We start from the raw sequence: 14,771 nt of genomic DNA, 5'->3' as shown, positions 1-14,771 counted from the left end.
CACTCCAGTATTCTTGCCTGGAAAATTCCATGGGCAGAGAAGTCTGGCAGGCTACAACCCACAGAGTTGCAAAGAGTTAAGACACAACAGAGCACTGAGCATGTGTGTGGGTAGCAAGTTACACAGGAGGAAAAAGTTATCTGGGCTAGTGTGTAAACTTCATTCAGTGAAGACTCCTTGGTTAAAACAGCGGAATTTGCTGGATGGGGAGGAAGGAAAAAACGAGTTGAAACAAAGTGCCAGAATGCTTACTTTCATGGTCAGCTTCTTCATGGAAGTAAGGGAATTTCCAGGGAGGAGAATGAATTATTCTAAGCAACAACATTTAGGAAGAAAGAAGAGTTCCTGTGATCTTTGGGCCAGTGAGCTATAGAAACTGGTCCCAAGTTGATGGCTCAGAAATGGGGTAGATGAATTGTGAACTGCCCATGTAGTACAGTTAGGAAGTATGTGGATAAAAGTTCCTGGAAGCTGAAGTCTTCTTTATTGACAGAATCCACAGAACATGTGAGGCAGAGTTGGCCACAAGGTCCCAACATAGCACATTCTGACATTCAAATTAGACTTATTTAAATGTGGCTCCTTTTGATTCCTACAGCTTTGTACTATGATGATTATCTGTACACAGGGATTCTAAATGGAAACAACTCACATCATCATTATCACTCAATTTTTGGAGACTAACAGCTTGGTCCAATTTTTAAGGTAATAGGCCAAAAGACAAAAAAAAGTCAACCAAGTATCAGGCCTAGTCGAGAATGGCTTAACATTATTCATTCTCTTCTTTGAACATTTTACTTAAGTGTTTTATTAGAGCTACTAGCTCAGGGTTTCCACCACGAGCATCAATTTGTTTATAGGCTTTAGATTCAAGCTCTTTAAGAGTATTCCGAGTATATTCAAAGGAACCTACATTCTCAAGGTAATGTACACAGTATTTTTTAATATCTATGTTTTCGGTTCTCTGGCGTAAGATATTCTGCACCTGGGTGCTTTCTGGCCTTGACCAGATAGCATGAATAGTAGGGAATGAGAACTTTCCCTCTGTTAGATCTTCACAAAAGCTTTTGTTTTCACTGTATTCTTTGGAGTGTAGATTAGCGTAATCATCCCTAATTTGGAAAAAGAGCCCAAGTGTATCAAGTAGTGGTTTTAAATCTTCTTTGTAATCAGAGAACAACTGCATGAGACCTACTGCTAATCCAAATAGTCCACCTGTCTTTTGCAGCACCATTGCTTTATATTCTTCTTCGGTGGGACAAGTGTAATTATCCCTCCAGTAGATATCTAGGCCTTGTCCCTGATGGAGTTCTAAAAGCTGGCGGGTAAAGAGCTTTACTGCATCCGGGTGATTGAGGGTTAAGACTTTCTCTAGGCCAAGAAAATATACATAATTAGCAGAATTGATGACAGATGGAATTCCATAGATACTGTGTGCCACTGGAAAGCCACGTCGGAGTTTTGAGTTGTCTTCAATATCATCGATGAGTAAACTGGCATTATGCAACATTTCTGTCACTTCAATGATAATCTAGTAAAAAATACAATTGAAAAATTTCATTTTATTTGAATTATTCAAAAGAGCTTACCAATACCTATTATATAACAGATTATCAGTGTCAGGTGTCTTCGTTTTTATAATTAATTATTATCTAGAGACCTCAATAGAAATAGCATATGATCACTAAACTGAGTTAAGAGCTAGGAATATTTTTACACAGTATCTATTAATTTCTTGGGCTTAAGAATGAAGTTAGAGAACTTCCCTGGTGGTCCAGTGGTTAAGAATATTTCAATTCAGGATATGTGTGTTCAGTCCCTAGTCAGGAACTAGGATCCCACAGGATGCTGGGCAACTAAGACCGTGCCACAACAGAGAGACCACATACTGCAACAAAGATGCTGTGTGCCACAACTAAGGCCTGACGCAGCCATAAACAAATACATACATACTAAAAAAAAAAATGAAGTTATAATTGCCTAAATACCTGTAACTTGTCTTCTGGAACTTTTAGCCAATGATTAAACGCCTGTGAAAGTTTGGTTCTCACTTGTTTACCTGCATTTAAAGAATACAATTTGGCAATAAATTAATATTTTAATTATAAGGAACACATTCAGAATAAAATAAAATAAAAAAAAAAAAAGAAACTTCTTCTAAAACTAATAAGACCTGATAAATCCAGCCCCACCAATTCATTACCTACTATAGAGCTTATCTCCTACTGCTGGGTCCCTACTGCCAAAACTCGTATCCTAAAGACACATAACCTTTTAAAATTTAGGCAGGTGAAACAGATTTATAGTACTCCAGTGGCCCATCTGGAGAAGGCAATGGCACCCCACTCCAGTACTCTTGCCTGGAAAATCCCATGGACGGAGGAGCCTGGTGGGCTGCAGTCCATGGGGTTGCTAAGAGTCGGACATGACTGAGCAACTTCACTTTTACTTTTCACTTTCATGCACTGGAGAAGGAAATGGCAACCCACTCCAGTGTTCTTGCCTGGAGAATCCCAGGGATGGGGGAGCCTGGTGGGCTGCCGTCTATGGGGTCACACAGAGTCAGACATGACTGAAGCGACTTAGCAGCAGCAGCAGTGGCCCATCAGTGCACCCACTCCTTTCATCTTAACTTATATCAACAATTTTGGAATGGAATGGCTTTTAAGGAATTATGATCATTCCTTTTATGAAAAGGGAGACAGTCTAGTTAGTGACAGCCTATTTCAGAGACTACAGGTATTTATTTAATTGAAATATAGTGGATTTATAATGTGTTACCTTTCTACTATAGTGTAAAGTGATTCAGTTATACATATATATACATTCTCTTTTTTAATATTCTTTTACATTATGATTTATCATAGGATACTGAATATAGTTCCCTGAGCTATATAGCAGGACCTTGTTGTTTATCCATCCCATACATAACTATAGGTATTTCTAAGTAAAGGTACTTTGCTACTGAATTACCTTATAAAATGACCTCTTAAAATTATTTACCTTTAAGATTTTAGAGACTGGACAGCTTTGTTTCTTTTCAAGCAAAAAGTAAGATTACCATCCCATGAAGTATTCCTTTTTAACATCCTGAATTTAGTCAAAAGTTAATTTATTTTGACTGGGGCTATTAGTTTTTCAATATTATCTTTTTCTTATACAGAAAGCTCAAGAGAGAGATTTGGTTAATAGTCACCTCTAGAAGCTGTTTTAGCCCAGATATAAAGAAATGGTAGCTAAAAACCACAATCAGTTCATTTAATAAAAATGTTCTATGAGATTCCTGCTAAAGTGAATGCATAGCAACATACTAATTGCAGATTAGGCTTCAGAGAAATAGTTACATAAAAAGTTTCAGTAAACAAAAACAGTATTTTCTGAGTCCTATCTGTTTTTCTCTGCACCAATCATCCAAACAAGTGAATACATACACCCTCATCACATACCCAAATGGAAAAAGTTTCACTTTCTGTGAAAAGTCTAAAAGGGAAGGCTCTCTTAGGGTTCTGGAAGTAGTGTCCTCTATTAACCCTTAAGGTGAACAAGGTCTGAGTAGCAATTATACCCTTAACATCTGATGTATTTTCCAGTTTGACAAAGGTCAATCTGGGCTACAATGAGAATGCACAATTGTGCAAAGTAACTTCATCACTTTAAAAAACCAAGCTTCATTTTCATTAGAAGATGAAGAACACAGAAGCAATGTACAGTCACATTTCTGCTTTCATTTCAGAATGTATTTGGAAAATAGTCAAATGAATGGCTTAATTTACACATACTCAGGTTTTGTTTTCAGGTTTTAATATTACAATAATAACTGTTTCCTCTTTAAGACCTTAAGATTACTGACTCCCTTTCTGCACGCTTACTTCTTCCTCGGCTTTCAACCGCAAAGGCCTGGGGACCTACCCTTCTGCATAGGTAAATAAACAAACATAAATACAAGTCATTCTATTAATACTTCACTAGTTCCAAATAGGAAAAGGAGTACGTCAAGGCTGTATATTGTCATCCTGCTTATTTAATTTATATGCAGAGTACATCATGAGAAATGCTGGGCTGGAAGAAGCACAAGCTGGAATCAAGATTGCTGGGAGATATAATAACCTCAGATATGCAGACGACACCATCCTTATGGCAGAAAGTGAAGAGGAACTAAAAAGCCTCTTGATGAAGGTGAAAGAGAGTGAAAAAGTTGGCTTAAAGCTCAACATTCAGAAAACGAAGATCATGGCATCTGGTCCCATCACTTCATGGCAAATAGATGGGGAAACAGTGGAAACAGTGTCAGACTTTATTTTTCTGGGCTCCAAAACCACTGCAGATTGTGACTGCAGCCATGAAATTAAAAGACGCTTAACCCTTGGAAGAAAAGTTATGACCAACCTAGATAGCATATTCAAAAGCAGAGACATTACTTTGCCAACAAAGGTTCATCTAGTCAAGGCTATGGTTTTTCCTGTGGTCATGTATGGATGTGAGAGTTGGACTGTGAAGAAGGCTGAGCGCCGAAGAATTGATGCTTTTGAATTGTGGTGTTGGAGAAGACTCTTGAGAGTCCCTTGGACTGCAAGGAGATCCAATCAGTCCATTCTGAAGGAGATCAGTCCTGGGATTTCTTTGGAAGGAATGATGCTAAAGCTGAAACTCCAGTACTTTGGCCACCTCATGCGAAGAGTTGACTCATTGGAAAATTCGACTCTGATGCTGGGAGGGATCGGGGCAGGAGGAGAAGGGGACGACAGAGGATGAGATGGCTGGATGGCATCACTGACTCGATGGACAAGAGTCTGAGTGAACTCCGGGAGTTGGTGATGGACAGGGAGGCCTGGCGTGCTGTGATTCATGGGGTCGCAAAGAGTCGGAGACGACTGAGTGACTGAACTGAACTGAATTTCAGAACACCCTAATGTCAAAAATTATTATTATAACCTTTTATTGTAAGAGTAACTTTACAATAAGTGGTCTCACCCACCTTTAAGACACTTTAGTAACTCTGAAGCTCTCTGTGAAAAAAATGCATAACAGTTTCCTGCTTCTTTAGGAAAATCTTTTGAGATTATAGTCTACCATGAATGCAAGAGTATAGTTGATTAAAAAAAAAAGACGGGATACCTAACGAGTCTTAAATATGTTATCCAAAGGCCTAAAGCATTACTTCCGAATAATGAGAATTACAACAAAGCTACTGGAGTAGTTCACTAGGTACGTAAGCATTATTAGTAAAATGTAAATACAGGCAGTTCTTGCTTTGTATAGTAGTGGAATGGGAGACACTGGGAGATGCTAGTTAAGACTCTTATAACTGATAACTGGCACATTTTACAGTAGCCCAGTTCCAACCAGTGTTTGCCAGCTCGTAACAAAGTAAGCCCAGCAACAGGCGGGGAGAGTTCAGGAGAAACAGTGTGACCTGTCTCAATTCGAGATCCTAAAATAAGTGAAGCTACTGGCAGCTGAATAAATGTCACCCAAAAGCCGTCCCTTGGCTTTTTCTGTAACAGTTGGCAATGTTCCCTTGTATTCTCCACTTGTTTCTCCTCCATGCTTTTGAAGCATTGACATTAGTAAGTGTGTCTCCATTATAGTCTGCTATGTTGACTTAGCTGCTACTGCTGCTAAGTCACTTCAGTTGTGTCCAACTCTGTGTGATCCCATAGACGGCAGCCACCAGGCTCCCCCGTCCCTGGGATTCTCCAGGCAAGAACACTGGAGTGGGTTGCCATTTCCTTCTCCGATGCATGAAAGTGAAAAGTGACAGTGAAGTTGCTCAGTCGTGTCTGACCCTTAGCGACCCCGTGGACTGCAGCCTACCAGGCTCCTCCGCCATGGGATTTTCCAGGCAAGAGGACTGGAGTCGGGTGCCATTGCCTTCTCAGATTATGGTCTGCTAGAGTAGAAAGCATGATGGTTTCCAAGGTGGAGGTAGAGCTACCACTCTTCTGGCTTTGGACAACCACACTTACCCTCCCCTGGCTCATAAAGAATAGAAATGCCCTAATTTCCACTGAGGTATGCTCATCAAGAAAAGTGTGCACTTTGTTCATTTTAAAGTGTTTATTTCCTTTTGGCTGTGCTGGGTCTTTGTTGCTGCGTGAGCTTTCCTCCAGTTGTGGTGAGTGGGGGCTACTCTCCAGTGGTGGTGTGCGGGGGCTACTCTCCAGTTGTGGTGTGCAGGCCTCTCATTGTGTTGACCCCTCCTGTTGCTGAGCATGGGCTCTAGGGCATGAGGGCTTCCGGAGCTGCAGTTACTGTGCTCTGGAGCACAGGCTCAATAGTTCCGGTATGTGGGCTTAGTTGCTCTGCGGCACTCAGTTTTCTTCCCAGATCAGGGATCGAACCCACATCTCCTGCACTGGTGAGTGGATTCTCTACCACAGAGCCACCAGGGAAGCCCACATGTGCACTTTGGAACCGAAATAAAAAGTTTTAATTGTGACTGAGTTGAGATCATCACTACACTATAGCTGACACACACTATGAGCTAAATAGGTCTTCCTATGGTTGTCAACTTATCACTTTATTTTCTTTTGGGGCCACACTGCACAGCTTGTGGGATGTCAGGGATTAAATCCAGGTCCTTGGCAGTCAAAGTGCAGAGTCCTAATGACTGGATTGCCAGGGGATTCCCAACTTTTCACCTGAGTAACTGGTTTGAATTTTTATTATGAGAAGCCACATTTATCAAATGCATGACTTTTTACTTGCTACTATCACATCTCAGAAAAGCTAAGGAAAAAAAATTAGCAAAATAAAACAAGCACATACATATGATAAAGCCATGTCCAAGTGACTCATCTCTGTAGAGGAATAATTTAGATTATGCTTCCAAGTAATGTGCTTTGAATGTATTGCTATTCGTCTCTTACAGGAAGTAGTAGTGTTAAAAAATGCTGTCTGGGGTTTCCCTGGTGGTCTGTGGCCAAGGATCCTTCTTGCAATGCAGGGAATACTGGTTCGATCCTTGGTCGGGAAAGATTCCACATGCAGTGGAGCAACTAAACTCATGGGCCACAACTACTGAGTTTGTGCATCTAGAGTCCATGCTCCGCAACGAGCAGCCACTGCAGTGAGAGGCCTGCACCTCGCTGAAGAGTAGCCCCTGCTCGCTGCAACTAGAGAAAGCCGACATGCTGCAACGAGGACCCACCACAGCCAAACAAATAAAAAGTTAAGTGTAGCTTTTTGTTGTGGAGAAGGCAATGGCACCCCACTCCAGTGTTCTTGCCTGGAAAATCCCATGGATGGAGGAGCCTGGTAGGCTGCAGTCCATGGGGTTGCTAAGAGTTGGACACGACTGAGGGACTTCACTTTCACTTTTCACTTTCATGCACTGGAGAAGGAAATGGCAACCCACTCCAGTGTTCTTGCCTGGAGAATCCCAGGGATGGGGGAGCCTGATGGGCTGCCGTCTACGGGGTCGCACAGAGTCAAACATGACTGAAGCGACTTAGCAGCAGCAGCTTTTTGCTGTCATACAAATTGGCATAAAACCCCCTAATATCCAAACAGTAGGGAATAAAAATGTGTCGCATCCATAAAGGATAAAATTTCTAATGAGATACTCAAATGTTTTAAGTATTTTTATTTTTATTTATGTTATAAAATTGGGTATTTTTAAAGAGGTGCCTTAAAAACGTCCCTTTTAAGAAAAAAAGATTGTAAAAGTTTATAATTATTTTCCTTATATGTATCTGAAGATTCCCTAGAGAGGGAAATAGCAACCCACTCCAGTACTCTTGCCTTGAAAATCCCATGGACGGAGGAGCTTGGTGCAGGCTACTATCCATGGGGTCGCAAAGAGTCAGGCACGACTGAGTGACTTCACTTTCACTATATGTATCTCCTTATAGAAAGTCTCAAGAGCTGGCAATTCTAACCTATTCTGTACGTTAATCTTTAAATGACTACTTCTCTATATAAATGACCCTATATGTATTATGACTAAACTATTACCTGGTAACTGAAGTAAGTACTTGTAAGGTTCTAGAAGAATTCTTTGGACGGTTTCTTGAGTCTTCTCCATTGTTTTTAAATTTCAAAGCTGATCTGTAAAAAAGGAGAAACATAAAGATGATGCAATTGAGTATCAAAGTGGAAAGGAGTTTGTATTTCAAGATGTTTTAGTAAAAGTAAACTTTCAGTTTGGTTTTAAGTGCAAATTCTACACCTATGAAATCTTAAAAACAAATCCACAGAATTAGATACTTCTGTATTTGATTGATCATATAAATTAGAAAACATACTTTTTTTCCTAAGAGCATTAAAATGAGTATGTTTTATACATGTGACCGTTAAACAACACTGGGGTTCGGGGCACCAACACCCTCCCCTCTGCAGTTGAAAATCTTGAGTACTATCAATAGTTCACAGTTGAACCTCAGTATCCCTGGTTCTGCAGGCACAGATTTAAGTCTAACCACAAATCATGTAATACTGTAGTATATATTATAAAAAAAAATATGAATATAGGTGGAACCTGAGCAGTTCAAACTCACATTCTTCAAGGGTCAAATGTATATTTAAAACGTAAGGAGAATACAAGGAGAAAATTCTTTGATGCATTTTCTTCACAATCCATTTCAGACACTCTGATTAAGACACGCACTAACGAGTGCAATTATAAAAGAAGTTTTTTAAAAATTAGTTAATTTACTAATTTTTGGCTGCTTTGGGTCTTCATTGTTGCGCGTGGACTTTCTCTAGTTGTGGCAAGTGGGGCATACTCTTCCTTGTGGTACATGGGCTTCGCACTGTGGTGGCTTCTCTTGTGGAGCACAGGCTCCAGGGCACGTGGGTTTAGTTGTGGCACATGGTTTTAGTTGCCCTTTGGCATGTGTGATCTTCTTGGACCAGGGGTCGAACCAGTGTACCCTGCACTGGTGGGCAGATTCTTATCCACGTACCACCAGGGAAGTCCCTTCAGTGCAATTATATTATTGAAAATATTCCCCTGAGGTGACTTATTATTTTGAATTTTACATTTACTTCAATATTTCCTAAAATTGCACTCACAATTTTACTAGAATCCTCCTTTACTGTTGAATTTCCACTATCTCTTTGTAAATATCTATTGCTACTTTTGTCCTCTTATTAAGGAATTTTCATTTCTGTTTTTGTTTTTTTCTGTTTCTTTTGTTTGGGGGGGTGGTTGCGGGGAAGTCTTCATTCCTAATCTGGACATTTTACAAGGTTTCTCACCTCTGTCTACTTTCGTTTTTTGAGACAATGATTTGGTCCCAAGGATCATGCTAAAGGATTGAAAGGTGTGTTTTCTATAGTCTACTCTTGAATATCTAGGTGAAAGGATCATAAAAATCTGCACTTCCCAAAGGAAATCCTTTTAGCGATATGAATCCAAAGAGAAAATTTCCATACAGAAAACTGCTACATATGCCTTGAACAACAATTAAGTATGTCCCAAGGTAAAAAAAGTTCAGAAAATACTTTGAAATAATCTAAATACCAGTTTGGTAACCTGATGTGTGCTCAGTCATGTCCGATTCTTTGTGACCCCACAGACGGTAGCCCGCCAGGCTCCTTTGTCCACAGAATTTTCCAGGCAGGAATACTGGAGTGGTTTGCCATTTCTTTCTCCAGGGGATCTTGCCTACCCAGGGACTGACCCTGTCTCCTGCATTGGCAGGCTGATTCTTTACCCCTGTGTCACCTGGAAGTAACCTAATAACACCTATACTGTTTAAAGTCTAACAAAAATTACCTTATTCTTAAGAGATTAAAAAAGAAGATGATATGCAGGAAGAATAATCACTTAGGGAAAAGATTACTTAACAGAATTAAAAGAATTTTTAAAATGTACCATATATATACTATTTTATTTAAACCAATTAGTAGCCATCTCTTCTCAACTAGGTTGAGAACAAATATTCTGTTTATCTTTTTCACAGCCTCCAGAACATAGAATTTAAAAATCAATATGCACTTCCCTAGTGGTCCAGTGGTTAAGAAACCATACTTCCAACGCAGGGGGTAGAGTTTGGATTTCTGGTTGGGGAACTAAAATCCCACATGCCATGCGGTGTGGCCAAAAGAAAAATAAAAACTTGTAAGAACAACTCTGAATAATTCTGTTTTGTCTCTGTCTAGACTAGTAGCACGGAGAAGGCAATGGCACCCCACTCCAGTACTTTGCCTGGAAAATCCCATGGATAAAGGAGCCTGGTAGGGCTGCAGTCCATGGGGTCCCTAAGAGTCGGACACCACTGAGCAACTTCACTTTCACTTTTCACTTTCATGCATTGGAGAAGGAAATGGCAACCCACTCCAGTGTTCTTGCCTGGAGAATCCCAGGGACCGGGGAGCCTGGTGGCTGCCGTCTGCGGGATCACAGAGAGTTGAACACGACTGAAGTGGCTTAGCAGCAGCAGCAGCAGCAGCAGCAGCAGCAGCAGCAGACTAGTAGCAACTATACACTCCTGGATAGATATCAGAGCTAATCTGTTTCAATTCTGTGGGTTTTGTTTGATGTTTTTTCCAACTGAAAAATCAGTTATGAATTTTTTAAAAAATCATCCTTTCCTTTGATCATTCAAGAAAGTTTAAGAATACTCACCTAACAAATAGGTCATTAATGTTCCTTTCCCAAAAAACGTTTATATGAAAGTATTCTCAACAGTGGGGAAACATAGAAGCCTCAATTTTTCTAGGTACTGAAAACCAGTCTGTTTCTTATCTTGTGTAGTTTAACTGTTGCTACATTACAACTCTGTGACAATAATTATTACAGTTGCTGTAATAATTAAGTTATAAATATATTAATTAATAAATTATAAATAAGTTACTCTGACCTTTTTCTTTACCCAAAAGACTGCAATTTACCACACCTAGAAATTTTAGCTGTCACATAGGAGACCTGAATATAAAGAGGCATTACTGTGTTACATGAACTCTACTAATTTTTACAATATTTTATTGATGTATAGTTCATTACAATGTCGTGCCTAGAGTGAACAACCACCATAGATTGCCTCTGTTCAGTCTGAAACTACTCATTTTCAAAACTGGGAAACTGCCTTAAATTTGTTCAAACAATATATTATGAATAGTAATTAACACAAAATCAAACTCTCTTCTCCATGGAGACAATAACCCCCAGGCTGGACTCCCTGGTACCTGCCCCTCTCTTCTAGTCCTCTACTCTTCACCCTGTGACCTTTCCTAAATTCAAATCTGGTCCTATCTCCCCTCTAATCGGGAACCCTTACACATTATCCCATGGCTCTTAAACAGAACAAAACTCCCTAACAAAGCGTGTCAGGTTCGCACAGTCAAACCCCCAGCCCTCCAGCCTCAGTTCTTCGTATTTTAAAAAGCTCCCCGCTGGCATAAGGCTTTCCAACATGATACCGTTTCTGTCTGGAATGTTCTTTCCTTAAGTTAAACTCCTGCTAAACTTTCTGCTCTCAGCTCGATCTTTACTTGCTCGGGAAAGCCTTCCCTCATCTCCCTATTTCCAATTCTCTTATCACCATTACATTCTCTCCAGTAGCAATCACACCTGTTGCAATTTCACACTGAGGTGTGCGTCCATCCTGTCCGTCTTACGCTCAGATTCAGGAAGGCAGGGGTCATACCAGTTTTTTCACATGGTAGGCGCTCAAATATGTGAAACGAACGCCGGAACCAACGGCAAGTGCCTTCCAACGCGTTAGAGACTAAACTCAAGGCACACTCCGGCATGGAAAAGTGAAAATATCACGCAAAGTGTTTGTTTTTTTTCTTTAAAGGGAAGGATCTGGTTTCAGTATTGCCAAATCGACATACAAATATAAGGACGGCTGCGGAGCGCAGAGTGCATCCGTCCAAAATCCGGGAGATGATGGATGGGTCTGAAGAAAATTGCCGGAGAGACACAGGGAGGGAATTTAAATAACTTCGAGTCAGATTTTTAACACAGGCTTGGCAGAAGAGCTTCAGACGTCGACTCCCCTAGCACACGGTCGGTGAGGTGCCCGCTTCCTCTCAGCCCAGAGGGCCCCTTCCGCCCCGCTTGGTCCCTTACAGCTCCTCCCCTTCTCCAGCCAGAGGATGGAAAATTCATACACAATCCGGTTCAGCATCCGGGTCCTCACCCTCCTTTCTTTCTTTCCTCTCAGCTCCGCCTCCCAGCCTCCCCCACCCACCTCCCCATCCGGGTTCCCCCCAGCCGCCACCACAGCCACTCACGGTTCGAGGATGATATCACAACTTTCACGCCGCGGGTCCGGGAGTAAGCTGTACCCAGTATCAGCTTCCCAGCTTATAGTTCAGAGTAAGAGTCCCTCCGATGCCTACATGAATACCTCCCCCTATTTCACCACAGAACTCGCCGCCCTCCTCGGCCGCCGACGACCCCGCATTACTCGGTGCAATAAAATGCGCCATCCCGGTCACACTGCGCAGGCGTCGTTGCCACCTCCCCTCTGCTTTGTTGCTCCGCCCCCTTTCTACCCCCCCGCCTGTCTCACGGAGGAGCGGGGCATTGCGGGTCTTGCAGTTCTCCGGAGGGAGGCTTCGCGCATTGGCCCGAAAGGCTGGACTGCATTTCCCGGGGAGCTTTGAGGCGTAACTTTCTGTTTCCATAGAACTGGTGGGAAAATGGCGTCGTTGTTTGTATCGCGGGGACCAATAGGAACAGGGTATAGGCGGGTTCTAAAGGAGCCTAACCAATCCGAGGTCGTCTAAGAAGCCATCCGGGAAAGAGGTAGGGGAGGGGAAAAAAGTCTAGGGGAGGGGAGAAAGGAGGGAAGGGGGGGACTTGGGGTGGGGGGGAAGCGATGTTTGCCCGTCAGTCGAGTCCGGAGTGAGGAGCTCGGGCGCTGGAGCGGAGGGAGACTCTTCAGCTTAAGCTTGCCGCTGCCACGGCCACCGCCTGTACTTTTGCTCGGAGGGAGTCGCAGAGGGTCTGTCGCCGCCGTCCTCTGGAGGGCAGCGCGATTGGGGGCCCAGACCTCCAGTCCGGGAGAGATTTTTCGTCGTCCCCCCTCCCCCCAGCGAGGGAGCCCGAGCGGCCGCCAAACAAAGGTACCAGTCGCCGCCGCGGGAGGAGGAGGAGCCGGAGCTTCAGCCTCAGCAACCGCTGGACCCGCCGCCCTTCTTCCCCCATCTCTCCCCCGGCCCTGCTGGTTTGGGGGGGGGAGCAGGGGAGGGGACTCTGGACGTGCCAGGGTCGGAGCTCGCCTCCGAGGAAGGTAGGGACATTTTCTGAGGCTTTCGCGGTCTCGTAAGGGGGTCTTTAAGGGAGTCACTGGGCCCGGCCGAGGACCCGGGGAAGGTCGCTCTGGTGGTCTCCCCGGGCACGGATATTCGGGGCCTCGGCCTCCATGGAGCTCCCCCCGTTCCCCGCAGTTGCCGAGTCCGAGTCGCCCCCCAGCCTAGCGGCCGCACACTCAGCGCTTTAGCGTCCCTCGGCCGCGGTGGGGGGCCCGGGTCGGTGGGGGAGCTCTGCCGCCTCCTGGCCCCTCGGCGCTCTCGCCGTCCCCTCGGATCCCGCTCCCACTTGTCGGGTGTCCATCTCGGAGCGGGACGTGGGCTGAGGCTCTGCGGCGGGTCGGTGCAGCTCGCGGCCCGCCCGGCCCGTCCGTCGCCCCTGCTGTGCTCCCCCAGGCCCGGCTTGCGCCCGCTTGGACTTGGGGTGCGCGGCCCTTTCGAGGGGGAGCTGCCGGAACGGCGCGGAGGCCCTCGGGCAGGAGGGCGCCCGGCCCCGCGCCGGCTCCCAGGCTTGTTGTGAGTTTCTTCTCTGACAGAAATGGCGTCATTGTCGGAGACGGGAAACTCCGTCGGGTCCCGACAATGGGGACGGGAAGCTGTCGAGCTGTGTAGGTGGCCGGGTTTGCGGGGATGGCGGGGCCAGAGGGGACCCTGGATCGGCGTGTGGTGGTTTGGGGGCTGACGCCTCCTTGAGCTCCTTTTCGGCGTGCAGGCTTCGTTGGAGTCTCTCCGCCTCCGCCAGTGCAGAGGGGTGCCCGTGATGTTGACGGGGTGTCTTTTGTTTCTTCTCCAGGTGCAGGTGAATCTGGTGTTTTCGGGGAGATCGCGACCCCAGGATCATCATGAAGGTAAGATCACCTCCAGAAGTCGAGCCTCGGGGGCTAGAGAATCTAGGAAGTGGGGGCTTTGATTGAGTTCGGGTAGGGGGCCCCTCCGAGTTTTGCCGAGGAAGGTGTGTGTGGTGGCTTGGCGCCCGAGCTCGTCCCCGGAGACGACGAGGGTCAGCTGGTGTGGATATCGGTGGGCTTTGCTGTGGAGTTGGAGCTGATTACCGGATATCTCGCTGAGGATGATTTTTCCTCATAGAACCTCTCTTTTTGCGGGGAATGAGAGAAATAGCTGCGTGAATTTAAGTGTTTTAAAAGCAGGTCAAGTAATCTGATTCTAGAAACTGAACTGTATTGTGGTTCTATCGGTTACACTGATGAAAGAACATCTCATTTATTGTGTGAACAGTATTGTGAATTTTTAACAGAAGACCTCCTTGCTTAAGGGAATTATAATCTTAATTGAAAGATTTTTTGAAGAGAATGTTGATGATCTTTCCATAATTCAGAGATAGCAGTTAGTTGTTCCTTGTATTTCCGGGGATTTAGGATTATATGGTGTGTTTTCCTCTGCTGATCCATTAGGTCTATTAATTATCAGATGCTGTATTGCATTGTGATAAAACCGATGGCCAGGTTCCTTTTAAATGTAAACATATTAACTGAGGGGAGGATATTGTCTAAAAGAGTAGGGTTTGCGTAAATGGTTGAAGACATTATAGTCATAAACTTAGT

General features: G+C 43.9%; 2 protein-coding genes across 8 annotated transcripts in view; one reads left to right on the top strand and one right to left on the bottom strand.

The window, feature by feature from the left end:
• Positions 1-461: 461 nt before the first annotated feature.
• GGPS1 (geranylgeranyl diphosphate synthase 1) lies at positions 462-12,396 on the bottom strand. Of its 2 annotated transcripts, XM_024986786.2 has the most exons (5): positions 12,187-12,396; positions 11,519-11,849; positions 7,957-8,049; positions 1,989-2,059; positions 462-1,531 (listed from the first exon to the last, which is right to left on the bottom strand). In XM_024986786.2, the coding sequence occupies exons 3-5, from the start codon at positions 8,024-8,026 to the stop codon at positions 770-772; spliced, it is 903 nt and encodes a 300-aa protein (XP_024842554.1). In that variant the 5' UTR covers positions 8,027-8,049; positions 11,519-11,849; positions 12,187-12,396; the 3' UTR covers positions 462-769.
• Positions 12,397-12,772: 376 nt separating this feature from the next.
• The window catches only part of ARID4B (AT-rich interaction domain 4B), a 138,515-nt gene continuing 136,516 nt past the window's right edge, over positions 12,773-14,771 (top strand). For 3 of the 6 annotated variants that reach the window (XM_010820428.4, XM_024986705.2, XM_010820425.4), the window contains exons 1-2: positions 12,773-13,190; positions 14,003-14,057. In XM_010820428.4, coding sequence (XP_010818730.1) covers positions 14,052-14,057 — 6 coding nt within the window. In that variant the 5' untranslated portion in view covers positions 12,773-13,190; positions 14,003-14,051. The remainder of the gene's footprint in view (positions 13,191-14,002; positions 14,058-14,771) is intronic. The other 3 variants (XM_024986703.2, XM_010820426.4, NM_001206133.3) reach the window with 2 other exon arrangements.

This window comes from Bos taurus, chromosome 28 (genome assembly GCF_002263795.3).
Source record: "Bos taurus isolate L1 Dominette 01449 registration number 42190680 breed Hereford chromosome 28, ARS-UCD2.0, whole genome shotgun sequence".
In the NCBI taxonomy this organism is placed as follows: domain Eukaryota; kingdom Metazoa; phylum Chordata; class Mammalia; order Artiodactyla; family Bovidae; genus Bos; species Bos taurus.
The sequence above is the reverse complement of the archived record's forward strand: the minus strand, read 5'-3'. Positions and strand labels throughout refer to the sequence as shown.